The sequence below is a fragment of the Ictalurus furcatus genome, chromosome 15 (assembly GCF_023375685.1).
Source record: "Ictalurus furcatus strain D&B chromosome 15, Billie_1.0, whole genome shotgun sequence".
Taxonomy (NCBI): Eukaryota; Metazoa; Chordata; class Actinopteri; order Siluriformes; family Ictaluridae; genus Ictalurus; species Ictalurus furcatus.
In genome coordinates, this window is record NC_071269.1 from 149,759 (window position 1) to 177,500 (window position 27,742).

General features: G+C 39.5%; 1 protein-coding gene across 2 annotated transcripts in view; it reads right to left on the minus strand.

Annotated features, from left to right (window-relative positions):
* Positions 1–5,044: 5,044 nt before the first annotated feature.
* Positions 5,045–27,742, minus strand: part of cs (citrate synthase) — a 41,254-nt gene continuing 18,556 nt past the window's right edge. For both annotated transcript variants that reach the window (XM_053643171.1, XM_053643172.1), the window contains 9 exons: positions 27,129–27,236; positions 22,560–22,625; positions 22,249–22,380; positions 19,278–19,466; positions 18,754–18,953; positions 10,159–10,288; positions 9,294–9,395; positions 8,455–8,664; positions 5,045–6,637 (listed from right to left, as the gene is read on the minus strand). In XM_053643171.1, the coding sequence (XP_053499146.1) occupies positions 6,467–6,637; positions 8,455–8,664; positions 9,294–9,395; positions 10,159–10,288; positions 18,754–18,953; positions 19,278–19,466; positions 22,249–22,380; positions 22,560–22,625; positions 27,129–27,236 (1,308 nt within the window). In that variant the 3' untranslated portion in view covers positions 5,045–6,466. The remainder of the gene's footprint in view (positions 6,638–8,454; positions 8,665–9,293; positions 9,396–10,158; positions 10,289–18,753; positions 18,954–19,277; positions 19,467–22,248; positions 22,381–22,559; positions 22,626–27,128; positions 27,237–27,742) is intronic.

Consider the following 27,742-nt stretch of genomic DNA (forward strand, 5'->3'; position numbering starts at 1 on the left):
AGAAGGTCATTTACTACTTTAACTAACGCTGTCTCTGTGCTATGATGAGGTCTAAATCCTGACTGATACATTTCATGAATGTTATTCCTATGTAAGTACGAGCATAACTGCTGTGCTACAACCTTTTCTAAAATCTTAGAGATGAAGGGGAGATTTGATATTGGTCTATAGCTGGACAATTGAGACGGGTCAAGATCAGGTTTTTTAATCAAGGGTTTAATAACTGCTAATTTAAGTGATTTAGGTACATAGCCAGTGCTTAGGGAAGAATTGATTATATTTAGAAGTGGTTCAATTACTCCTGGACAAATCTGTTTAAACAAACATGTAGGTACGGGATCTAGTATGCAAGTTGATGAATTGGCTGAAGAGATTAATGTAGCTAGTTCGGTCTCTCTAAGCGAAGCAAAATACTCTAAACATTGATCTGATAGATAGACTTCATTGAGAAGTGTTTGAAGGGGAGAGAGACAGTCAGTTAGGCAGGATGGGAAAAAAAACATTTGGTAGGGGTGGGGGTCACTAATGGTCCTTTTAAATTGTTCCCAAATTTTTTTCCTTGGAGCCCCCTACTTGTACCTAAGAAAAGCCGAGCCCTCCTTTTACTTTGGTTCGGCCTTAACTGCGTGTATAATTAACTGTAGGCCAAAAGAACAATAAATCATAATTATTATCAGCGTAATAAGTGATTACCAGCACATATATAGCTCTGTCCTAGATCTCCCTCAGACCAATTAAGTGAAATGGGGCAGTTTGTTGCATACACTTGGCACCTGAAAGTCAGTTGTGATGCATTCGACCCAAGTTTGAATCCGCCTTTTATCAAACTCGCTCTTCTCCCTTTTCCATCACATATCAGATCAGAAAGGTATTTATTTTCAATAAAAATGAAGAAAATATTTGAAAAGTGGAAATAAAGTGCCTGACGACTGTTTAATGATAATGAGTTTATCGGTTAGGGGTAGGTGTAGGGAGGGCTTTATTGTCCCAATAAAGTGGCATCCATTTAATAATTTTAATAAATATAGTCTTTTACACTGTTATTACTGCATCCTCTTGATATACAACAATACGGATGCAGTGCAGGTGCAGGTGCGGTGCAGGTGCGGTGCAGGTGCGGTGCAGGTGCGGTGCAGGTGCGGTGCAGGTGCGGTGCAGGTGCGGTGCAGGTGCGGTGCAGGTGCGGTGCAGGTGCGGTGCAGGTGCGGTGCAGGTGCGGTGCAGGTGCGGTGCAGGTGCGGTGCAGGTGCGGTGCGGTGCACCAATCGTTTCCGCACCATGTGTATTTTTGCTGTGCTGCAGGTGATGAATTAAAGTGATAGGGCATGATTCATGGTCAAAATGAACACGGATTGACACGAAAATGTAGTAATTTCACCATAAATGGATGTAATTAAAGTACACTACTGTTTTCACAGTCATCTTATTACTTTAAGCAAAGAAAACGAAAACACTTACCAGGAGTTACAAAAATAACTCCATTATATCTAAAGTAAATTAAATGTCCACTTTTTGTGTGTATTGGGTTTTCATTAGATTCAGTGCAGTTCTCTGTAAATTGAAACAGAATGTTTCTGTAGACTTCTGAATTTACTCTGAAGCTACCATCATCAAATAACAAAAAAAAGATTAGTGAACCCGTTCTACAGTCATTCAAGCCTAAGCCTAATGCTTCCTCAATTACCTCCTCATGAGCAGATCTTTCTTTCATCACACTCTGGTTTTTCTGGTTTACTTTTAATTTTGTTTTCCTTTGTTAGTGTAAAAAGAAAAAAAACCTGTGAATGTTTACTGCTGTGTTGCTCAGTTTGTTTTCTTTTTTCTTCTCAATGGAATATCTGGGAAAGGGAGGGGAGGAGAAAAGAGAAAAGGTGATGTTCAGCAGACATGTATGGTAGACGTGTTCAGCAGAAATGTCCAACAGAAATGTTCAACAGAAATGCTCAATAAAAATGAAACTGGAACAAAAAATCAAAAATAATATCCGTATTATATATAAAATTTATTTTATAGTATTTATGCATTATTTTTTATGGATGCACAAAAAGCACAGAATTAAACTCCAGTCCTAAATGAATAATAAAACACTTTCACTGCACCGTGTGTTTCTGTTACTCGCTGTCTTTAGACATATTTAATTACGATCATAGTGTTTTAATGAGACATTACAGATCTTACTCGCTACACTCTGTATCAGCGCGTCTACACTGCGCGTGATCAGCAACGCGGCCTCGTTACTAACACATCACTTCCGTTATAATAAACTACAGAATTTACACTGCAGGCGCGCAGATACAACATATAATCACAATAAACTTAAATTAAACTAAACCTTTTAAGCAGCTTACACCAGTTTCCCCAACCCCTTACACGCAGTGGAGTATTTTGGATATAAACACAAGTTTGTGCTCGTGCATCAGTTTGATTTCCACAGTGTTTAAATGCCCCCCTGCCTTGGAGGACTTGGAGGTTACACACTTTCTTCCTCAGTCACGTGATGATTTCTCCTCCGTCTGATGGAGACTGGGGTCATGTTGGGAATAAAATGTAACACTGACAGAAAGTAAACTGAAGAAAGTCATTATCGGTGACTCTGGGTGTCTGCTAATGCTAGCGTGCGTATGACGTCATGTGCCGTCGTGGCTTAAAACTGCTAGTGTTCTATTTGAGATGATATTGCCTTTCTAAAATCCACACACTAGACGGTAGAGTACACAGTGCACACTGTAAGTGTACAGAACTTCATTTGGGACAAAACTTTAGCATTTACTCTCCGAGGCGTGTTTTCTGAACAGAAGTAATATAATGAGTAAATCTCCCCCGTGCCGCACAGACCAACTAATCCATAATGAGATTCCTTACAACGATTTTCATCGTCAATTATTATCCATTTTATCGATTAGTTGTTGCAGCTCTACTTTTCATTATTGAAGTCCATGACTCAAAGAATTCAGGCCATCATAAAAGCCAGAGGAGAAGTACAAATCCTGATTTTTTTTATTCCATAATTTTTTCCTCAACATCAAGTGATTCCATTTTTGCTAAATTGAACCAGAAGCCATGCAGATCTTGGAGAACCTCAGAAATACTCCATCATTCAGGCCTTAATGTAGAGCCAGACAGAAACTACTCCTGAGTAATATCCATATTGAAGGCACTTTAAAGTCCCCATGAACTCAAAAGGAAGTATTGTGGCTTTTACTATGAATATGTTAGCCTTAAGTTTATCTATAAGCTAGTGTGCTCCAAAACAATGATATACCATCTATACATACACATGCATACCTATATATATATATATATATAAACATATACATATACAATTCATTCAGAATTTACAGTCTCTCTCTCTACCATCAATATGTTTTTTTACAATACAGTACAATTTTGATTACTCATACTTTTGATTGATCATTCTGCACTTCAGCTTGCTTAGCCCAGTTTGTGTTAAGTTAAACGCTATTTAAAAATGGTGAGGAGCCACTCGACATGACCCGCCCTGACTTCTTGTTTCAGTGGAAATGACATCACACTGAGTGCTTCTCAATACTCAAATTGATGCTTCCTCGTTTCCTCGCTCCTCCGTCCTTCAGCTGTGACCCAGAAATCAATTGAAGTCAGCCATCTTGAAGGACATATCAATTCTCTCAGTGCACCCTGAGGAGACGAGGAATGGGGAGTGCAGAAGCTTCCAGAGGTGCTAAGATACACAGGTTTGTACTATGCATAATTATTTCTTGTTGAAAATCCTGACATGCATATAAATTCCCCTCCTCCTTTACATCTGCCCCAATCTCAAACAAAATGTCCTTTCAAGATGTGATGGAATTTTGTGTGAAATATACTTAAATAATAATATGCTTACAATGACATGGTAATTAATTGATCCTTGCATGTAATATCTGTATCCCGTGTTTATATATTTCTGTAAAGCTGCTTTGAGACAATGTCTATTGTAAAAAGCGCTATACAAATAAAACTGAATTGAATTGAATGTTTGGATATGCAAAGCTACACACAAGATTTATTGCTGAATAACCCAGACATTTCACATAGTATCAGTGCATTTTGCTGTATTAAAATGCACCAATTTTATTAAAATGAAAATTAAGCAACCTCCACCAACATAACGGCAGATCCCTGAAGTGCAGTGAGGTAATCCAGCTGAGCACAGTCATCATTAATTGGCGTCGCTTTGGAGTGATGCTTGAGAGAGCGAGGATATTCCATTTGACATGCTTTGATTCCTCTCTCCTCACATCTCATCCTTGCATCGTTCCCTCGAATCTTAAGATGCAATCTAAGATGCAAAGAAAGGAAGCGAGGAAAGGAAACGAGGATGCACAAATAAAAAATGAGGCAAGATGAGGCACTTTATGGGAACTTTAAGGACCATGAGTGCATGAGGTCCTTGAGGAAAACCTGCTCCAGAGTGCCCACAAACTCAGACTGGCATAAAGGTTCACATTTCAGCATGAGAACGACCCAAAACAATCAGCCAAGACAACACTGGAGTGGCTTGTCCTTGAGGAGACCAGCCAAAGCCCAGCCTTGAACCCCATAGAACATCTGTGGAGATACCAGATACCTGTGGAGATACCTGATACCTGTGGAGATACCTGAAGATGGCAGTTCACAGACGCTCCCCATCCAACCTGACTGAACTTTCAGAGGTCTGTCAGAAAGAATGGGAGACACTACCCAAATCCAGATAAGCAAAGCTTGTAGAGACTTACCCAAGAAGACTCCATGGTGTAATTGCTGCCAATAGAACTTTTACCGAGTATTGAATAAAGGACCTGAATACTTCTCTAAACGAGAGATTTAAATATTGAATAAATTGTAAGAAAAAATTCTAAGAATATTTTTTCATTTGGTCATTATGGGTTACTGCGTATAGACTGATGGCAAAAAAGTATATTTACTTCTTTTTAAAATTAAATTTATTACATAACAAAAAACACAAAACTGAAGGGGTGAATACTTTCCCATCCATCTGTGTGTATGAATATATATTTATACAGAAAATAATGCTCTGAAAACATTTTGTTAAAAACATTTATTGCCCAACACCCCCCTCCCCACCTTTTTTTTTGTTTAACCAAGCAAATTTTCCATTCAACCAACATGTCCTCATTCTACATCTTAGTTACTTTGAGTAATTCATGTCCTCGTCAATGTAGTAACCTAATAGGATACAGTGTTCAAGACAAAATCAAATACAACTATAGGAAAAAAGCATTGAAGACTTGTTCATAAAACCTCTGGATTTGTGAAAACCTATAAAGACAGGGAAAGTGACTGAATATAAGTCTTCCTGTAAGTATGTGGAGTGTTTACAGATCTGTCAGTTGACAGTGCAATAGAATTTAAACCATGATCACCTTCAAGCAAACATGAAGCAAATCAGTACCAGCCTGTGCCGTCCCAGAGAACAAACTCAACCCAATGCACATGAGAAGAGATGATGACTAACTATTTTTGTTTATAGGCTACAGCTTTTAATGCATGTATTTACATATATTTATATATATATGTATTTACAAAACATAAATAAAATCACAAATTATGCACTCACAGTAAATTATCTTTGTATAGAATTTAGAAATCCAATGAACTCAACACACAAGACAAGTGGTTTGCTAGACCTAAAAATGAAGGAGTCCAAACTAACAAATATTTCTTTTTATATTAAGAACTATTATTTTTGGGCCCAGCAAGGTGAACGCACTGGCTGCTCTGACTGCTAGTTCAGCATGCTCTTGGAAAAATGAAACCTATTATCAAACTTTAAAGCTTTAAATCTGTACCATCACACTCAGCTTCTGACAGATCTGCCCAGCGTTCAGAGCTGAAGTGGTGAATGCTTGAATTTCTCTTAAATTTAGAAAACGCCATTTTGCAGTTTGGATGTTATTATCAGGAGAAATGATTGATATTTAACCTGGAGGAAGGATGTCTGGTCATACCATTTAGATGAATGAGGTTTTAGAAGGGTAATGTATGCGTTTCTTCCATTACCACACAGGTAAGGCATGAGAAATTATTTTAAAAGGGAAAATACTAAGGTTTTCTACAAAGGCTGTGGGGAAAAAAACTGTCTCTTTATTGGGAAAACTGTCTGTTTATTCCAATAAATGTTATATGTACACACAAATCAAGTGACTCACTAAACTGTAATTAACTAATTACTGTTAATCAGCACCTTTCCTTATTTTATGTACCATAACCTACTGGGGCAAAAATAAGTAATCAATCAGAATTGATGTAGGATATGTAAGAAGAGGAAAATCAATCACAAAGTACTTTGACATAATTTTGAAAATGTCTCAATTTTAACAATAACAGCATTGAGTAATAATGGCCCTTTTTTAATTTAGGTGGCATTTCTCTTTAAACTCTTCAGTCTAAAGGCTTATTTCACAACTAAACCTTCTGCACCCCATCTCCTCTCGGCCTGTTCTCTCTAGGCTGACGTGGCCCTTACTAGGGCCATGAGGCCATCCGTGCTCATGGACTTGGGACGCTCCAGAGGGAAGCCCAGCGCTCTGCTCCAAATCAGCTGAGCCAGCACACCTAGGGCCCGAGACACTCCAAACAGCACGGTGTAGTAGTTCATCTCAGTCATGCCGTAATACTACACACATGAACACAAATGTATTAGCAAACATGTCTGTTAATTAGCACAGATAAAATGCACAGTACATTATATCTTAATAAGAACAATCAATTAAAAATAGCAAGAAATAGTTTGCGATTATATTTGATACAACTTTCAAGAAAATGAAAAATAATATACCTCAATATAACACATGTAATGTCTTGTAACTTACATACAATAACTACAAATATGAGTGGGTTGTTCTCTAGAAGCAGTGCAAAACATAACTCTAAATACTTGTTTAAAGCTGCAGTACGGAACTTTTTTTGGTTAAAAATGAACAAAAATCAATTTTTTTGTTTTTTCCGCTCCCAGTCCGTAGTGCTAGTTCATGTTCCTTGTTTTGTGTTGTGACCCTGTGTTCTGTGACTGTGTGACCCTGTGTTCTGTGTTCTCTGATTCCTGTTTATGCCTGTTTGCCGATCACCCGACCCTTCGCCTGTCTTGACTACGTTTTTTAGATTATGATGTGGATTTGTCTGCCTGCCCTTAAATAAATACGTCTTTACATGCTTCCGTACTCTACTCCCTTACGTCTCACGAATACAGAATACTCCACGAGGTGTACAGGGGCGCGAGCGGTATACATCCCGAATATAACCAGTGCTAAGCACTGGCAGCTGAAAACAATAAAGCCACACCCCCGAACAACAACCAATGACAAAACAGGGAGGAGACAGAACAGAAACAAAACAAACGCACGTGTCCACAGTAAACAATGTCACGGTTGTCAACATCCGAAGAGCATGCGCTCGCTGAGCACTCGTGCAAGTAGCTCGTGCACGTGTTCTCCCCGTCATCTCTCCGAGCGCGCTGCCAGAAGGGGAGATCGTGACATTCGCGCGTCTCACTCTGGTTGCTAGGCTATTTGGTCGCGTCATCAAACACGTCATTGCTCGGTCAAATTTATTCGGCCTTTTCACTTATTCAGCCGAACACCGAAAGTGCTGTTTTTGCTATTTTCGGCCGAATCATTTCAGTTGCAGAACATTCAGTGCATCCCTAAACATTAGTACACTTGTTTCCGCATGGTATGATGTTTCCCATGTTTTTTTGTTTTGCTATGGTCAGTGTGGTAAATTGCACTTATTTTCTGCTAGCTATGAGAGAGCGGGTTACGTCACTTAAGTGTTAAACCTTTACCTCCATTTTAAAATCTCAGTGCAGTTATGAATGCTTTTCCGCTCACTGTGGTTGTAAAGAGTGGTTATTTGTTACGTATCCTTCCTGTCAGCTCAAACTGGTCAAGCCATTCTCCTCTGAGCTCTTCAACAACCAAGCATTTCCACCTGCAGAACTGCTGCTCACTGCATGTTGTTTTGTTTTATTTACCATTCTGTGTAAACTCTAGAGACTGTTGTGTATGAAATTCCCAGGAGATCAGCAGTTTCTGAAATACTCAAACCAGACCTTTCTGGCATGAACAACCCTCCCACGGTCAAACTCACTGAGATCACTTCCCCACATTCTGATGTTTGAAGTGAACATTGACTGAAGCTCTTTTATGTGCATCATCATTACTGAAGACCTGTATCTGCATCATGATATGGAGTTTGCTGTTGTCACATGATTGGCTGATTAAATAATTGCATGAGTTGCTATTCCTACTGTAATTAATCTGCCTATATAAAATAGTTACATCAGCTCATTATGTTAATGTTAAATCAACTCTATGTTATTTTTAACTTGTAGATTACACACCACTTTTTAAATTACTGTCTGAAAAAACCCCCCATTAAATTTCAATTGAAACATCTCACACCAGACTCCAGATAATGAGGTTAATGCCTCACCTGCAGTAGTACTCCACTGTGGGCATCAACATTGGGCCATGGGTTCTTGGCCTTACCCTGCTCCAGCAGCACGTTGGGCACAATCTTGTAGAGCTGAGCCACCAACTTGAACATGGGGTCATTGGGGAGGTGTTTCAGGGCAAACTCTCGCTGGCATGTGTAGCGTGGGTCTGTCTTTCTCAGGACAGCATGCCCATAGCCAGGCACCACCTGGGATACATGAAAGAGAGGTTAGGCACAATAATGGGCTTCAGTCTATTATTAAAGTCTAAGAAGTCTTCAAGCTCATTCATGAGAAATGTACCTTAGAGAAGACAATCAAAAGAATAATCTTTGGAAACATAGTAATAGTGCTGCAACTTCATAATCGATTAGTTGGCCGATTATTTTTTCGATTAATCTGACGGGGGACAATTTTTTTTGTTTATTTAAAATAAAATCCACAAACTGAGTTTTACAAATATAAGCTTCAGACTAAAACGTTACACAACTGTTTGTGTCAGTGTTAACAATGTCAAATGCCTGTTGAAAGCTGATTGGCTGATGACGGCCATGTTTTTTAATTAAACAGGTCATCATCAAAAATACATGTACAGATTAGTCAGATGAGACCAAAAATTAGGGCATCACATTAAGTGGAAAAAGGAGGTGCCATAAATGAATGAATGAATGAATAACTAACTATATATATATATATATATATATATATATATATATATATATATATATATATATATGTATATGTATATATATATATATATATTTTTTTTTTACAAATGTACGAGTAAACCAAAATTTTCAAAATGTAAACTAGTCACAACAGCTTTGGAAGTTCTCACCCTGCCAGACTTTAATGTATTCCAGATGTAATCTCTCATCTTTTCATCGGACACTTCACCACCAAGCTCCTTCTGGAGGGCTGTCAGCCACACAAGCACCTCCTGCAGGAAAAAGACAAAAAGCATCAAACGTATGCGGTTTCATATTCATGTAGATATAGCAGCATATTCTGGATTTTATTCAATGCTAATTAGAAAATGCTAATCCAAACATGTATTTACAATTGCACCTCCTGTGTGTGTGTGTGCACATAATTTAAGACATAATTCTAATTAAACTGTAAAACATATTTACAGTTACATTTTCATAAACAACAATACCTGCCAAAACTAAACTTTAAAGGTGTGATATTTAATTTTTATTATCTAAACTGGTCTAATTGTTCCATGTTGAAAAAGCAATCCTTCCCTGTTTGTGACTGCATTCTTGCATACTCAGGCTAAAACATTTTCACTGTCAGTGAGGTACGTCTGTCAAACACTATGACAAAATTTGATCAACCTTGTAAAAGGTGTATTTTGCATTGCCTGCCATTAATTGCCCCCTCTTGTGAAAACTGCTAAGCTATGTGTAGATCTAAAGAATATACATTTAAACATGTTTAGTGTGGGACCTGATACATTATGGATGTATTATTAATTATGTAATATTATTATTGTTATTATTAAAACAATGGACAATCATGGGTTTGCCCTACTGTTACCCTAGTGTCTGGAGATCACAAGTTCGAATCCCAGCGTTACCACAGTTATCCGTGGCTGGGAGTTCAGAAGAGCAAAAATGGCCAACAACAAAAAAACACTGGATGATCAAAGAACCATTTTGAACACTTCTGGAATAATAGGGTTTTACTCAGACTTGTACCTGGTTAGCGAGTCCATGCAGGGGTCCGGCCAAGCCATTCATGGCTGCACCAAAGGAAAGATAAGGGTCAGAGAGGGCACTGCCCACCAGGTGACTTGTGTGGGCACTGACATTACCACCTTCATGGTCACTAAATCAGGAGAGAAATATACACATGTAGTTTCCATTCTTATATAGTTATCCCAAATTTTCCATGATCACCAATGACAGACTGGTGTTTTAGGAGAGCTACAGGGTACAGTGGCTTCATGTTCATTCGTTCAACATTAAAAATGAAAAAATAATTATTAGGAGGTAACCACACTCAGGTCCCGTAATTACCAATGTTTTTAAAATCGGATTTAAGGCTAAACGTCCAATGCACGCGGTGCAATTATCTCCCTCCACTATATTGGCTAGTGCCTCGCCATTTGAGGCGAATGTGTGTCTACAGTGCACGATGCGAATGAGCCTGGCAGTTATGAAAGGATGGATTTCAAATAAATTATCTTATTTACATAGGAGTGAAATATTTTTATGAGGTATGACAGACCTGTGATAAGTATAGAAATTAAATGATCAAAATGAGCTACAACATGCAACTGAAGAAAGAAGGTGGTTGTGGTAGTTAATTAAGGAAAGGATAATTCCTGGCTGAAACCAATCAAAACAATCAAACAATACATTAAACAGACTGCATAATAAAGTTGAGAATTCATTAATTAGTTATTTAGATGCAATAAAAATGAATTAACTAAATAATTAATTAATTCGCTAACTAACTAACATCAGATAGTCTGTCACAGCATGAGAATATTATCAATTGCTTATGTTAACCAAATGAGAGACCTGGATTCATGCAAGGTGAGGGTATTCTGTACATTTTTACACTAGGCCTGCACACTTTTTTGCACCTACATGTCTTATCTGTATTTCACACCGTGGTTTGTTCTGTTCTCACCAGACATATTCAAGCTAACGGCAAAATAAATAGCCCCTGGCTGTCTCACTAACTGTGACACTCCAATACTAAATTCATTTTTGCTTGTAGTCCAGCCGGACTCAGTAACCAGGCTAGATGGGCCTTGGTCAGGGAGGTGACCAAGAACCCAATGTCCACGCAGAGATGGGAGAACCAGAAGGACAACCATTTTAGAAATACCCCAACAATCAGGCCTTTATGGTACAGTTGCTACATGGAAACCATTCCTGAATAAAAGGCATATGGAAGGCACTTACAGGACCCTAAGGGAATCAGGAAAAAGATTCTCTGGTCTGAAGAGGCAAACATTTAACACATTGGGCAGAACTCTGAACACTACATCTAGTGGACTGCTCATCAATGCTAATATACTAGTACTACCTCCACAATGGAGCATGATTGTGACAGCATTATGCTATGGAGTGCTTCTTAGTGGCAGGGACAGGGGGAATGGTCAGAATTGAGGGAAAAATAATTTGCAGCCAAATACAAAGATTCATGAAAAAAACCTACTCGAGAGCGCCAACAACCTCAGGCTGGGGAAAAAGGTTCACACGTCAGCATAGGGCTGCACAGTTAATTGTTTTTAATCCGAAATCGCGATTTGAAAGGTACGATTTTCAAATCGCAAGAGCTGTGATTATTCTGATTAAGGACTATAAAATATGGTAACAAGCATCCATGTAGTTAATGACTGTTTGCTTCCTGAGCATTTTACGTTTGACTCAGAGTTTAACCAATAGGGGGCATTAACACTGTACATGCTGAGTGAATGAGCAAAGAACATCATTTGGAAAGATGAACGGGAGCAGTTCAACAAAGTGTGTCCTTCTGAAGTCCTGCTGATGACTTGATACCCAAGACAAAAAAATATCACAGGATATGTTTGGAATTATTTTGGATTTCGACATTCTGATGTACTTCAAAGGCAAATACTTTGTAAAACCTGCCAAATGTCCGAGGCAACACAATCAACCTGTATCAATACCTGCAGAAGTATTACTGACACATCTATGATGAACGCATGGCCAAAACACGGATTTGTCTCAATCACCATGACCATCATGACATCCAAGCAAATTTCAATTGCTCAAGCATTAGAAAGTTCCACACCTTATAACAAATCTTTACAAAGGTACTGCGAAATAACAGACGCCGTAACAAGCTACCTGGCTAAAGATATGGTGCCGATTAACACTGTCCCAAAAGATGGTTTTAAGAATCTTATCCTAATGCTCGATAAAAGATATTGCATTCCCTCTTGTATGTTCTTTACTCAAACCATTCAAAAACTGTACGATACGTGCAGGAAGAAGGTTGAACCTGAGCTGAAAGATGTGGAAAATTACGCGACAACAACTGACACATATGGTCCAGCAGCACGACTGAACCATATCACTGACTGTCTCACTGTTCATTACATACGTGAGGATTGTAAATGAAAGAGTTTTTTACAAACGTCATAGTTTCCCATTGTCCATATATGAGAAAGCATCGCTTCTGTATTGACAGATGTGCTAGCTGGCTGGGGTGTGAACCAAGAAGGCCAGTAGTGCATCACCACAGACAATGCAGCTAACATAATACAGGCAGAGGAAATGTATGATGTACCAAGCTTCAGTGTTTTGGTCAGACTCCATCTTGCTACTGCTGTTCATAAGTGTTCATATACAATATAAATTTTATAATCGGAAATTATTCATATAGAATACATAATCATATACGTGTCAAAAAGACATTAAAATTGTAACCATATAATATATTGGTAACACTTTATTGTAAAATTCAAACTGTTAACATTAGAAAAAAAAATGCCACAATGTTGAAGTGTTTTTAATAAACAGTAGCACTAGAAATTGTGTTGTTTTGTTTGTTTATTGTAGTGTTAGAAGATAAATTTGTGATTATGCTTGGTCTTTCTTTGATGCTGTGCAAACCACCACAACAAACCTGCAGCTCTTTTTACAAATAATAGTAAATCGCATTTTAAATCGCAAATTGCAATTTTTATCAGAAAAATCACAATGAGATTTTTCTCCGAATCGTGCAGGCCTACTTCAACATGGGAATGACTCGAAGCATATATTCAAGACAATGCAAGGATAGCTTCAGCAGAAGTGTCTGAATGTCGTTGAATGGCCCAGCCAAAGCCCAGATTTGAACCCCATAGAACATTTGTGGAGACAACTCAACACAGTTCACAGATGCTCCCCATCTGATTTAACTCTAGAGGTTCTGCTAGGACCAATGTGAGAAACTGAAACTGTTTGTAAAGTTTGTAGAGACTTACGCAAGAAGTCTATTGTAGTCTATTGGGAAGTTGTAGTAGGGATGAGCATGCACCTGTGGGTAGTTCATTAAGTGCAGGGCAAAAGATGGACCCCGAAATGGTCACCAGCACACCTGATTTTTTTTAAAATTTGCAACTAGTTTTGATCCTGACAGTTACCAGTGATACCTTTGAAACTAGTCCAGTGCCGTGCTAACTAACATGCATGATGTAGCTTAACTAGCTAGCCAACGTTAGCTAGTGGTAGACAAGGATCTTTGACAATTGACAAGAAACTAAATGGCCATACGAAACCACACAACTTTTTCTCACTCCCTGCCCGTCTAAACCTTACATCACATGCACAAAGACTGACTTGATCAGGTATAGTCATCCCAAACAGGTTTAGTCAGTATTCAGTCACTGCCAGATGATAACCGGGAAGCATAGCTAATAGCTAGAGTCTTATGGGCCTGTGGCTCCCTTGCCTGCAAGGCAGTTTAATTCAGCGTGGCTACAGGGGTTTGCCTAGTTACGTTAAGACAAGGGAAAAATGAAAAAGATTCAGTGAAAAAGTTTCAGTGAAGAAGCATGGTGAGAGTAAAACATAACAACAAGGACTGTTATCGCTAGAAGTGCTCCTTGTGCCACCCCAATAGCGAAAGCTGTGAAATGTGACAGAGACATAAAGATGAAAGAATTTAAATAAAATTCAATGCAGCTGAAGAAATACCGTTCACAACGTTAAACCTTCAAGTGGCATAGATGGGTCAGAAGTTTGATAATGACACAGCATGTGCAGAGTTTGTAGATTGCATTGCTGTTGAATTGAAACTGTGTGCTGTAAGAGGCTTTAAAGGCGAATTACATGTTATAACCAATTACAGAACAGACATCAAAGGAAAAGACATCACATACTGTAAGCACGTATCTGATATAATGCCTGTGACTCATCTAATGTTGGCCGAGTTTGATCATCATGCTGAAGAAACCTTAAACACCATCATGCTGCTGCTTGAAAATGCTGACCCAACCACTCCAAACTGGTAGGTACACATAATGAGTGCTTATGGAGAAGAAGGTGCAAGCATTAACATGGGCAGAACTGGGGGCACTTTTCAAACATGAGATAGGTGAACATGTTCTGCCCTTCCTCTGTCTACCCCATCAGCTGGTGATGCTGAGAACCCAAAAGTCCCAAAAGCAAGCGGGAGCTGAAAGCAAAAGGTGCAGAGTTAGGCTGCACAGTACAAAACCCATCGGCTGTTAAAACTCAGCGCTGGCTTCCACACATTTATCGGGCACTCTCAGTTTTCCTTCAGTCAAATTATACAATAGGGCAGGGGCAATATATTGCTGTGCATCATCACATGGAAAGCTTTGCTGCAACATCTAAAAACACTGACATAAAGGGAAGCTCATTGTGTAGCAACTGGAAAACCTATCATTTGTTGCCTTCAGTCACTTTTTCCCCGACCTTATATCAGAGGTCTCAAAACTCAGCCTCAGTCTTCTGATGAATTCTATGATTCTACAAGAAGTTGCTGCAAGTGCTGTGTGAACTGTGTGGGGACAGGGTTTAAGGAAAAGACACTGAGGGTAGGGAAGCTGCAGGAATTCTTACTGGACATGGCTCGAGATTCTAAGAGTGAAGGTACAGAGCAGCAGTACAGAACCAAATCAAGTCAAAAGTGTGCAGTTCCATGAGTGTAGCAACACTGGAAGCCCTTCGCTTGAGCTGTTTGATCCAGAACCCAGTGTGAAGTACTGGTTGACAGCAAGCAAAAGGAAGTGCAGGAAGCACAGACCAGACTATATTGGTTATAGTGGATGTGACATGACATGATAATGGTTGGTGACACTGACTCTAAGACTGAGGAATAATCAACAAACAACTACCAGTACATGGTTTACCAGCAGAACAGATCAGACAAGGACAGTAGTGGAGGTAGTGAAATGAAAAAAAAAAAATTTTAAGCAATAATTGTGAATTGTTTAGAATTTATAAATATTACACGACTGTAGTATTCATGTTTATATTATTTATTCTAGTGTTATTATTATGATTAAGACCGTGCGGAAGACATCACAGACAATGGAAGGCAGAGCAGACAGCACAGACTGAGGAGAAAAAAGGCTCTTAGTGTCCAACATCATTTGTTGATTTCATGCTTGATATGTAAAGCAAATTTTGGCTCCTAAAATTTTTTGGGTCCTAAATATTTTCGGTTTAGGAGTGAAAGGCTGCTTAAGATTTTTGTTTGTCTGGAGTCCTGAAGTGTTCTGTGAACGGTGGCAAGGAGATAAAAGAAGGAAGTGGAACATAAGCCGGAGACCAAGAGCTGAACTTCGTGTTTGTCTCTGTGTGAGACCACAAGTTATAAAATGCTGAAAATCACTCACCAAAAAGGGGGAAAGAGCTCTTTTAAGTTGATCCATGACTGCCTCCCAGAGGTCTATCTGACAGTCTGAAACTCAAATATCTTCAATGTATAACAAAAACAATAGAATTGGACTTGCTGTTCCAATACTTTTCATAGGGGACAGTATCCATTGACAAACTGCTCGATCAGTTAGGGGCCGCTCTTTTTTAGTCAACACTGGATTTGACTAAGGGATGTTGGCAGATTCCATTCACTGTAATATCCAATACTCCAAGAAAAGGCTCTTTACCACTCGGTTCAGAGCCCCAGACACATTTCAACCACTCATGGACAGAATCCTCTGCCCACACACTGCCCTTGCTGCGAGCCTATTTAGATGACATTATTTATAGTAATGAGTGCCAGCAGCAGCACCTTCAACATCATAAGGCTGTCCTGAGATCCTTCAGACTTAATTCCTTAAGTCTCCAGGGTTGTACTTAATTATTCAGATGTCACCAGCCTTCTGAATTATTTCAATAAAAAGGGAGCACCAGATACAACCAGTGGATGGAGCCGTGCCAATGGGCCTTTACTCAGGTAATAGCTGCACTTTGCGGCGGGCCACTCTTACATTCTCCTGACTTCTCCCTTCCCTTTGTTTTACAGACAGACGTGTCGGACAGGTGGCTGGGGACTGTGTTGTCCCTGGTGGTGGAGGGGGAAGAGTGTCCAGTGCTGTACATCAGCTGCAAGCTGTCAGTGACTGAGAACAAGTAGAGCACAATCTGTTGGGATGAGACTTCAACCTCCGTTCAGACCACTAACCACTCCAGACTCATGTGTGTTTGTGTGCATGTCTGTGTGAGACCACGAGTTACAAAGGGCTGAAGAGCATGCACAAAAAGAAGGAAGGAAAAAGAGCCTTTAAGCTAACCCAAGCCTGCATCCAATTTCCTAATTTCCTTGCAACCCTTGAGTGTGTCACACTTCCAAGGAGCTTCTACAAAGTACTGAAGAAAGGATCTGAATACTTATATAAATGAAACCTTTCAGTTTTTAATTAGCAAAAAATGTCTAAAAATGCTTTTCACTTTGTCATGATGGGTTATTTTGCACAGATTGAAAAGGGGCAGTGGTGGCTTGGTGATTAAGGCTCTGGGTTACTGATCGGAAGGTCGGGGGTTTAAGCCCCAGAACTGCCAAGCTGCCACTGTTGGGCCCTTGAGCAAGGCCTTTACCCCTCTCTACTCCAGGGGTGCAGTATCATGGCTGACCCTGCACTCTGACCCCAACTTCCTGACATAACATATCATTAATCCATTTTAAACTAAATATATAAATACAAAAATTGTCAAAAAGCTAAGGGTACTGAATACTTTCTGAATCAACTGACACGACCCTATCCTGTATATTAAAAATATGTATTGCTAACATTCAAATAGCTCTGCTACTCACTGCCCTACTTTGCATAATACACATGCTTCATGACAGGAGAAATAAGAGACTAATCATTCATTTGAGACTATGTTCATTTCTAACCTGTCAAGATGATATACTCCCCCCCCCTCTCTCTCTCTCTCGAGTTACACATGATACTCCTGAGATGCCAGTGATCCTGACACCTTCTGTTCTCCAGACCTGCCTGGTCCATCCTGATGCCCTACTTCTGGTTGGAGTTCTCATCAATTGGAAGTTACATGCTGCTGCTGAGGATGTCCCACATGGTGCAGCTTAAAGATCACTGAGATTACTGAGGATGGTACCACTGTAAAACCATAAAGATGGCTTTGCACCTCAATTCATATGAACAGTTATGGTATGACGACTATGATGACTGCAACTGCTATGATAGCTTTAGGACTGCAATTATCACAAACAGTTCTGCACTCGAGTCTCCATCAGTGAACAGTGGAGAAGTTCAACAAAACAGACTTCATGTAAAAACTGTGATGAATATTCCTGCTTACAGAAGTGCACTATTTGAGCATGTAGTATTAGCACATTTATAGAAGGGGTGTATTTATTTATAAGTGCACTATCCGGTGTCACCCAGATGGGGATGGGCTCTGTCTTGTGTCTGGTTCCTCTCAAGGTTTCTTCCTCATATCGTCTGAGGGAGTTTTCCATGCTACCGTCGCCTCTGGCTGCTCATTAGTGATAAATTTAAACATTTAAAAACTTTATCCTGAATTTATATGTTTCTGAAAGCTGCTGTGGGACAATGTCCATTGTTAAAAGTGCTATACAAATAAAACTGAATTGAACTGCGTTGCATATACCAACTACCAACATTTTGGCCAGCGATGGAGGGCAAAAATGTGACAGATCTGCTGAATATAAGTACAAGATTACACTGCAAACACATCTGACATGACCCTTGTGTGTCAGTCTCTAAAATTAGATGAAAACACCAAGCAACACACGTATGCATGCACGCACGTTTTTAAGACAGCCTTTCAGTGCTGATTCAATTCGGGTTAAAGAGTGTGCAGAATTCAAAAATTCATCTAGCACTACAGAGAGCTAATTCTCTGACAGCACAACTAACTAACATCAGAATAAAAGCCCAGTACTTCAGACGCCCCTGTGAGTCACACCAGTGAACACTTAATCCAGTTTTTACATTTTATTATATTCTAATTCTGTACCAAAAATGTATAATATCAAATTTGAATTTTGTTGTGCATCATTAACCCCCAGTTAAAGATATGATTCGAGTCTGGCTAGAGTCTGGCTAGCGTAGATTTTGTGTCTATGTTTAACTGCAGGGTGACTCCATGTAGAAAGCAGAAGAATTATATGGCAGCTTGTGCTGCACTTTTACTGGAACGTGTCATATTGGTACGAAACGTCCATGCGGTTCCTTCGTGACAAAAACTTTTTACAGGACGTCTGGAACCTGGACGTCTGCTAGCCGTGCAAGTTCCAGCCCTGACATCTACCCTAGTTACATCTTTTAATCCTCCTGATGCACCAAACATATACAGATGAGTACCAACCTATGGATGGTGAGATAGAGTCTCATGAGCTCAGTGAACTGGGGATCATTGTAGCCCAACATGTTGGTGAAATTGTGAGACCAATCCAGGTTGGAATCGATGGCTCCAATGCTGCTGCCCTCACGGTACAGGTTGCGGTAGATCTTAGCCGCCACACAGGGAAGCTTGGAAATCAAGTCCATGGAGTCCTCATACACAAACTAAACCAGAAAAAAAAAGTAATGAGAGACAGAGGGAATATTTAAATTAGGACACAACATATTAGCATAGTGAGACACACAATTGGATTGCACGTTACTATACTTTCCCCCAAATAAACTTGCCTCCCAGTACTTGCTCTTGTTGACTCCCTTGATTTGATTTTTAATTTCTACCCAATTTTATCTTTGTCACATTAAAATGTAAATGTATTATTATTTATAGGGATACATTCATAAATTTAACATTTATATCCTGAATTTATATATTGCTGTAAAGCTGTTTTGTGACAATGTCCATAAAATTGAATTGAATTGAATTATTACCTCCCAGTACTTGCTCTTATGGACTCCCTCGGAGTAGGCTCGGGCAAAGCTGCTTTCACTATTTAGAGCAGTGATAGCAGCACTAAACTGAGACATAGGGTGCAGGTTGGTTGGGAAGTTATCCAACATTGTGACCACATGAGAAGGGAGGGCTGCCCTCTTAGCCCACTCTTTCGACAACCAGTTCACCTGTGGAGACAATAAGGCAGAGTTAGGACTGCTGGAGGGTTGCTAAGCTACAGTAGCACAGACATGGTGATCTGTCCATCATTATTCTTTCAACAGAATGGTATTGTCTAAGACAGTGGTTTTCAAAGTGGGGGCCGCCAGGGGGCCGCCCGGGGGCCTCAACAATTTGTTGTGAAAAATAAATTCTCACTCTCAGACAACCACACACACAATCAATTCCTAATATAATGTAATGTAAAGATGTAAGATGTAATTATTAATATAAAAGGGGGATATATTCAGAAGTCTGTATTTTTAATGTGTTTTAAAGTCATCTTGCAAAAGGGGGGCCTCTGTCAAATGTTACTGCCATTTGGGGGGGCCTTACCCTGGAAAAGTTTGGGAACCCCTGGTCTAAGATAATTCTCATTGTCTAAGATAAGCATTCATCCGTAAAAAAAGAAAATGCAGTGCAGTATTATAACCCCTAAAATATGCCTTTTGCAGCCGAACCAAACCATAAAGAAAAATGCAGAGCAAGGAAAGATAATACTGTCTCTCCAGAAAGGCAATTTTAAATGGAAAATTATCCAAACCTCTGGTATTATTTCACCAAAAAACCCCCACCACTTTCCTTTCAATTACATGAAATCAGAAATTCCCTCAGGACACTCCTTAGTCATGTAGTGTGTTGGCTGTGTGATAATTACATGCTATATCAATGTGTAAATCCCTCTGATCTGCTTAAAGGGTTTGCTTGTGCATGACAATGTGCGTATATTTAGTTGATCTCTATTCTAGGACATTTATCCACGGGTACATGCCGAAGAGAAACTGGAGATGGTACTGGCATTTCCCAGCTATCTACGAGTCAAATAATGACGCATCTCACCTGCATTCATGTCATTCACACTGCAATAGATTTCTAAACCAGCAGCGGAAAGGACAGCAAAAACGGCATTGCAGAGTTTCGAAGTGTAAATGGGGCAACAGATTGCACACGTACTCATAAAAACTTTATTTTTTAAATCTCATTTATTTATTTGACAAACTACTTGTAGATATACCACATTAATTGATTTATGGTTTACTCTACTTCATTAGACCTTTTTAACACGGTTCACGTCAGCCATATCAAGCAGCACCTCAAGCGGGCTACTGGACTTTTAAAGAGAAGTTGTTTTAGCATATATAAATGGTAAATGGTCTGCACTTATATATGGCACTGTGTCGTTGTTTCTTCATGCAAATGAGTGTGGCCATGCACAAGCACACCACGTTACACAGTGTGGGATACATCAGTGGCCTGTGCATACAGCTGGGCATACAAAGGTGTGATAACTACCCATTTTCTTGTGCGCATGTGAGGGTCTTATGTACAAATTTAAAACTTGTTCTATGCATGCAAAAAGGCCCAATAATGTCTTTACTGCTAAGGAGGATGAGGAGGGTCAACCTGCCCCGTCAGCTAGTCATTAAATTCTACAAGTCCATGGGGGAGTGTAGCTTTAGCTGATCGATATGGGTATTTGGAATCAATCTACTGTAATGGCTATAAAATTGGATGACTTAGATGGCAGAAAATGCATCTGCAACTTTAAAATGCCCAAGAAATGGCAAAGAAATCTGAAAGAAATCTGTTCTTTTGGTGCATTGGGTGATAAATACAACCCCAGGCAAAAAAATATGCATCATCATCCTGAAAATGACTTCATCACTACCAAACCTATTTTCTATCGATGGAAAGAGAAAAGTATCCAAAATTTCAACGTGTACACCTGTGCATTGACTGTTAAGGTGTCCCCTGGTCCTTTACCCGACGTGCAACCCCATTTCATAAATGAGTGGGGAAATTTGATTGATTTCTTCAGGCATTCATCTTTATATGTTTCATTAGAACGGCACCAGACAAAAGTTCCAGCATCATCTCCTTGGCCAATGCAGATTCGTGATTCACTGAATATCACTTTCATCCAACCATCCACACTCCATGATTGCTTCTCTTCAGCCCACTGTAACCTTGTTTTCTTCTGTTTACCTGTTAATGCTGATATTCTTTTGGCTTTTCTATACGTAAATCCTATTTCATTCAGCCGATCTCTTACAGTCCTGTCACAAACATTGACTCCTGTTTCCATCCATTTGTTTTGTTGTGGATTTTGTATTTTCAAGGCATATTGCTTTGAGTTTTCCATCCTGACATTTGCTGTCTTCCATGATCTACCTGTATGTTTTCCTTTTAGAACCTTCCCATTTTGTTTATACTTGCACTAAATTTTAGACACAGCTGACTGTTAACAACAGACATCTTTTGCCACACTCCGTGTTGGATTTCCTTCTCAAAGGATAATCCTTTCCAGTCTTTCAATTGACAACTCTCATGTTGGAGCCATGTGTCCTTTCAAAAAGGTTAATGTCTGTAAGCACTCTTTTGACTGTAGACCAATTTGCATTTTTAGACTTGTAGTGGTATTTGTTTTAGAAATGCAAATTACAAGGTGATTCCATAATTTGTTCCTCTACTTGATCTGGAAAAAAATGCCATTAATTAAAATAATTCCATTTAACATATTTGAGGTATGTTTCATGAAGCCATTAAACAAAAGTTGCTGTGTGTCATATCTGTGCATTGTATATTTGCTACGAAGCAAAAAACCCGGGTGAACATCCTCTAAGTGTGGTGATTCCATAATCTTTTGCCAGAGGTTGTACTAACATACTCTACTGTTAAATTAGGTGTGGCTATGCAAAATTCATAACGGTTGGCAGATCTGCATTAGTAGGTCTAATTAGCACTCCTCACCTGTTCCTCAGTGGGCACCTGGCCTGTGACCAGCAGCCAGAAGAGTCCCTCAGGCAGTGGTTCCTCACCTCCGGCAGCCTTTGGCAATAGCTGCTGACATTCTGGAATGCTGTAGCCACGAAAACGAATTCCCTGAAGACCATGAATGAACAAAAGTATAGGGTGGTCATATTTTTCTGGATGATATTGAACTTAGCCTCAGCACACAAAGTCAAATCTGAATTATAGTTAAAGTGGTGTATTGATACAAACAAGTCAAAACATTTTTATAAAGGTTAAAATTTAAGTGGCCTACATAATGTACCACTTACCTCATCAGGGTCAAGCACAGAGGTCTCATATACTAGGCCCTTCATACCCCTCATCCCTCCATAAACCTGTAACACAAATTTGCATATTAAAATATTAGACATACTATATCCATGTCAGTAATACGTGGCATACAGAAAAACCTAGCCAAATTACAAATCAGTTAGCACATAGAGAATAAAAAAACATGTTATATCTTTAAGACTAATTCATTAGAAACCATCCAGAAACTATGGGTGGATAAAACTATCCGAGCTGCAGTGAATGTGCGCACAGCCGTGTACAACACAGGGCTCATGTCGGGGAATATGAGCGAGTACAAAGCGGCATGCTACACACTGACACGCACTGAAAGCCACTAAACTCTGGTACAGGGAGCGGGCGGAGACTCGTTTCCAACTCAATGACTCCTGGAGCATGTGGCGGGGACTGAGGACAGCATTTCTGGCCACGTACTGAGATCCTGCGCTGATCAGCTAGCTGGTTTGTTCACTTACATCTTCAGTGAATCCCTAGCTAAGAGTGTGGTCCCCACCGGCTTTAGAAAATCTGTTGTCATTCCTGTGCCTAAGAGCAAAAAGCCCTCTTGCCTAAATTGTGCTGTAGTCTTAACATCGCTTGTCATGAAGGTTTTTGAGAGGCTTATCAAAAACTTTCTGCTCCTATATCCCTGTCACCATACATGGTGCCATGGCTGATGTCAGGAGAAATGAACACATCACTCCAATACTGAAGTCCTCGCACTGGCTCCCGGTCAGATTTCGCACTGATTCCTAATGATCACATATAAGGCACTGCATGGTCTGGCCCCTCAGTATCTGTCTGCGCTTTTAACTTGATATACTCCAAAGCGTCATCTGTGCTCCTCTCGAGCTGGTCTACTGGCTGTCCCACAGACACGGTTGTGATCTGTAGGGGACAGGGTTTTCTCGTCCAACGCTCCTAGACTCTGGAATGCACTTCCTGCTCGTATTAGAGATGCACAGAATTTGAGCATTTTTAAATCTACCCTAAAAACTCATTTGTTTAGGTTAGCTTTTTCATAATGATTTTTTTTGTATTCAAGTCTGTTTGTTTGTGTATGTTTTGTGTTTTATCTGTTTTTTTTTTTCTTGATATTTTCTTAGAGTAAAGTGACTTGAGAAGCTGCTTTAAAGGCGCTATATAAAAATAAAGTTTATTATTATTAATATTACCATAGACCCACTCCAGTTTGCCTACCACCCCAATAGGTCTACTGAGGATGCAATCTTTCAAACCATCCACACAGACAACAACAAAAGGAACTATGTGACCTTAATGCTCCCCTCTGTGACTGGGTCCTGGACGTCCTCACTGGCAGACCCCAGGTGGTGAGAGTGGGCCAGTTTACCTCCAACACCATAACCCCGAGCACTGGGCCCAACAAGGTTGTGTCCTGAGACCCCTGCTCTACTCTCTTAACACATCTGACTGTGTCCTCTCATAGCTTCACCTCCATCAAGTTTGTTGACGACACAGTGGTTATGGGCCTCATCTCCAACAACAATGAGGCTGCCGGCCTTGATGAGGTGGAGAAACTTGCAGCTTGGTGCCAGGCTAACAGTCTCTCACTGAACGTCAGTAAAACCAGGGAGCTGGTTGTGGACTTCAGTAAGAGGCAGCAGCAGAACTACACTCCACACTCCAGCAGGACCCCCGTGGAGAGAGTGAGCAGCTTCAGGTACTTTGGAGTACACATCTCTGAGGACCTGAACTGGATGCGTCACACTCAGCTCAGGTGAACAAAGCCAGACAATGGTTGTACCATCTGAGATTGCTGAGGAAATTCAGGGTCTCCCCAACGATCCTGAAAACTTTCTATACTGGGGTTACAGAAAGATTATCGACTCAATGCATCTCAGTGTGGCACGGACACTGCTCAATCCAGGACAGCAAAGCCCCGAAGAGAGTGGTGCGCCTCTCCGGATCTGCTCTCCCCACTCTGCACGACATCTACACCAGGCGATGTAGTACAAGAGCTGCTCAAATCATCATGGACTCCACCCACCCCGGTAACAGTCTGTTCAGTCTGTTGTGTTCAGGCAAGCGCTTCCGTAGTCTGATGGCTAAAATTGAGAGGTTCAGGAGGAGCTTCTTGCCTCAGGCCATCAGACTCCTCAACACGGACATGTCCTAAGGCATCTGTATGGTGGACTCCATAAAGATTCTCGTCACCCTGCACTCTGGATTGTTTATACACATTTCTAAGATATTTTGGGACCTTATACCTTCTTCCAGATGGAAGCATTACAAATTCTGAGTTAAGTGGGAGTGTAGAATCAAATACAACCCTTGTTTCTCTTCTGTGTACTGCCAGCAAATACAGTTGATCAAGCTGTGTGTGTGGCATCCAATTATTTTTCCTGTAGTACTCACTATCCTCTGTAACTTATTTTCATTCCTCATTCCTACGTCACCACACCAGGCTGTAATAGTAAACATTCAAATACTCTCAACATGACTTTTGTATACCATTTCCAAAACAGATTGACTAACATAAAAACTCTGAAGTTTACGCATAAGAAATAACCTTTCACTTGCATCCAAATAAGTTCCCAAATATTTCAACCGTTCCACAATCTCAACAACCTGATCATTTAACTTTAGTTTCCCTAACACATGCTGTTCACCAGAATTAACATTGAAAATCATCTCTTTTGTTTTCCTTACATTTATGTGCAAGGCACTCAGTTTACCCCAGTCTTCAAGAAGGAACACATCCATTTTTCAAGTGATCAAAAATATTGGATTATTGTAAATAAGCATATTTCATATTGCACACTATGGCGCAGACTTTAGAAGGCCACACACACACACCCACACACACACACACACCCACACACCCCTAACTGCAGTCTTGCAAAGCTGTTGCAAAGCGCTTACAAAAATCTATACTTAAACACTCTGTCCTTTAATTTGGACGTGTCTTCACGTGTCACACACAGACATGATGCAAAATGCAGTAATGCAGAACCTTTGAAAATCCCTTACCAGATACCATAATATTGCTTTTGTCTTTTACACATACATAACATTGCCTTCTCAGATCTCCAGGGTCCTGGGTTTGATGTTGAGTTCAGGTTACCATAAACACCCTTGCAACGGCAATGAACTAGCAACAACCTATCAACCACCAGGAATAGCGTACAACCATCCAAGGAACCACCGAACAAACACCTGGAATACAGCCATGTGGAGTACCATAGCAATCACACCGCTACGACTTACCAACCACTTGAGATACTACAGAAACCACATATTAAAGAATTACCAACCACTTTGAATAGCATAGCAACTACTTTACAACACTCTAGGAACCACAGAACAATCAAATGGAATACCATGCCACTGAGCTAGTTCAACCTCAGATACCATAGCAGCAACCTACAGCAGCAATCATCTAGAAATATACTAGCAACCAATTAGGATACTACAAACCACATAGTAACACCCTAGCAACTACCAGTGATGCCATGGCAATGACTTAGCAATCATCTAGTAACACCATAGGAAGTACAACTACATTTTTTCTCATTTATAATAATAATAAAATATTAGAATTAGAGATGCACCGATACTAAATATCTCAGTGATACTGATGACCGATTATTCAGAATGATATCGGCCGATACCGATAGTTCTGCCTTTTATGCCTTCCTTTATATTAATAATGATTAATTTAAAAGAATTCTGAAACAAATACAAATAAAAACTTTATTCTCTCCATTTCAGCAAGTTGTTTGACAGTAACTGGTCTCATAAACAGAACACACATTACTCTAATTAACATTAACACATGAACTCAATTCTGAAGATTAAAGTAAGATTATTAACTTATTGAATGTTATTAATTCATATTAACATTGACTGAATTGTAAAAATCCTCCTGTTAGTCTCACATTCACTCTCCACAAACACAAGCATTTCTACTTCATCACTGACATCAAACTGCTCATATATAATATACACTTTTTATATATTAACATTAACTGGATATGAAATATACTACTTTTCTAGTAGTATACTAGTAGTCACACAGGAATCTCTCTAGAGGGTCATGTTAATTACCATGTGACATTACCCAGTGCTTGTGTGGTGCCTTTACACTGTTGATTCATTCATCTTCACTAACCATTTTAACTTTGTGACAAATCAGCTTAACTTATGGGTAATAAAACCCACTAGGTTCATTAGAAAATGTCACAGGTAGGTACAAAAAAAAATACAAATAAATGCAGGATTGGTTAAGAGTGTCAAGTGGGATTTCACCATCAAAAACACAACATATACACTGTTATATTCCAGTCATGTATTCATATTCAAAAAGTACCCAAATCTCCCAAAATATAGCTCAAGGGCCTAATACAGCTCTCTGACAGTCCTGACATTCAAACTTCCACCCTTCCAAAGCCACTAAAGTCAACTGCATTTTCAATAACAAAATACTGCAAGCATCATAAACTCAGGTTTAGGTTCTGGTGAATCTAATGCAATTCCATACTGTCACCAGTACGCTTAATTGACATTTATGCAAAAAAGACTTCTCTTACCATATCCACAGTGATTTGGCCAATGTTGGTTTTGCCATACTGCTGCTTGAAGTTCTTGATTCTAGTCTGTTCTTTGGGAATGAGATCTGCCAGGACATCCTTCAAATTCTGCAAGAGTCAAGAGATCAAAATATCAGAACATAGTCTAAAAATAATTGCAGTTAGAAAATTCAAAAGCCAAGACAAGCAAAACAGATTTAACAGCTAAAGAATGAGTATAACTGAGTCTTGTGAGCAAAAAAAGCAGCATCTGCCAGATGGCAGAATTAGCATTTAGTCCTTTATTTTTAAATGAATTCCCCATTAACAAGGTCAATAATGCTTTTACTAGCCACACACTAAGCTCACTATAAAATTTTTAGAAATTGCATAAACTGTGCATGCATATACTGTGTTGAACAGTAGAGTAGCAAGTTCAAAACAAATTTAACCATAAACCATAAAATGAAATCGACAGGTACAGTGCCCTCCACTAATATTGGCACCCTTGGTAAATATGAGCAAAGAAATCTATGAAAACTTGTCTTTATTGTTTAAGTATTTTTGTGAAATAAAAAAAAACATATTTTAAAAAACCCCCACAAACTCCTCTGCTCTCATGGATATCAAACAAC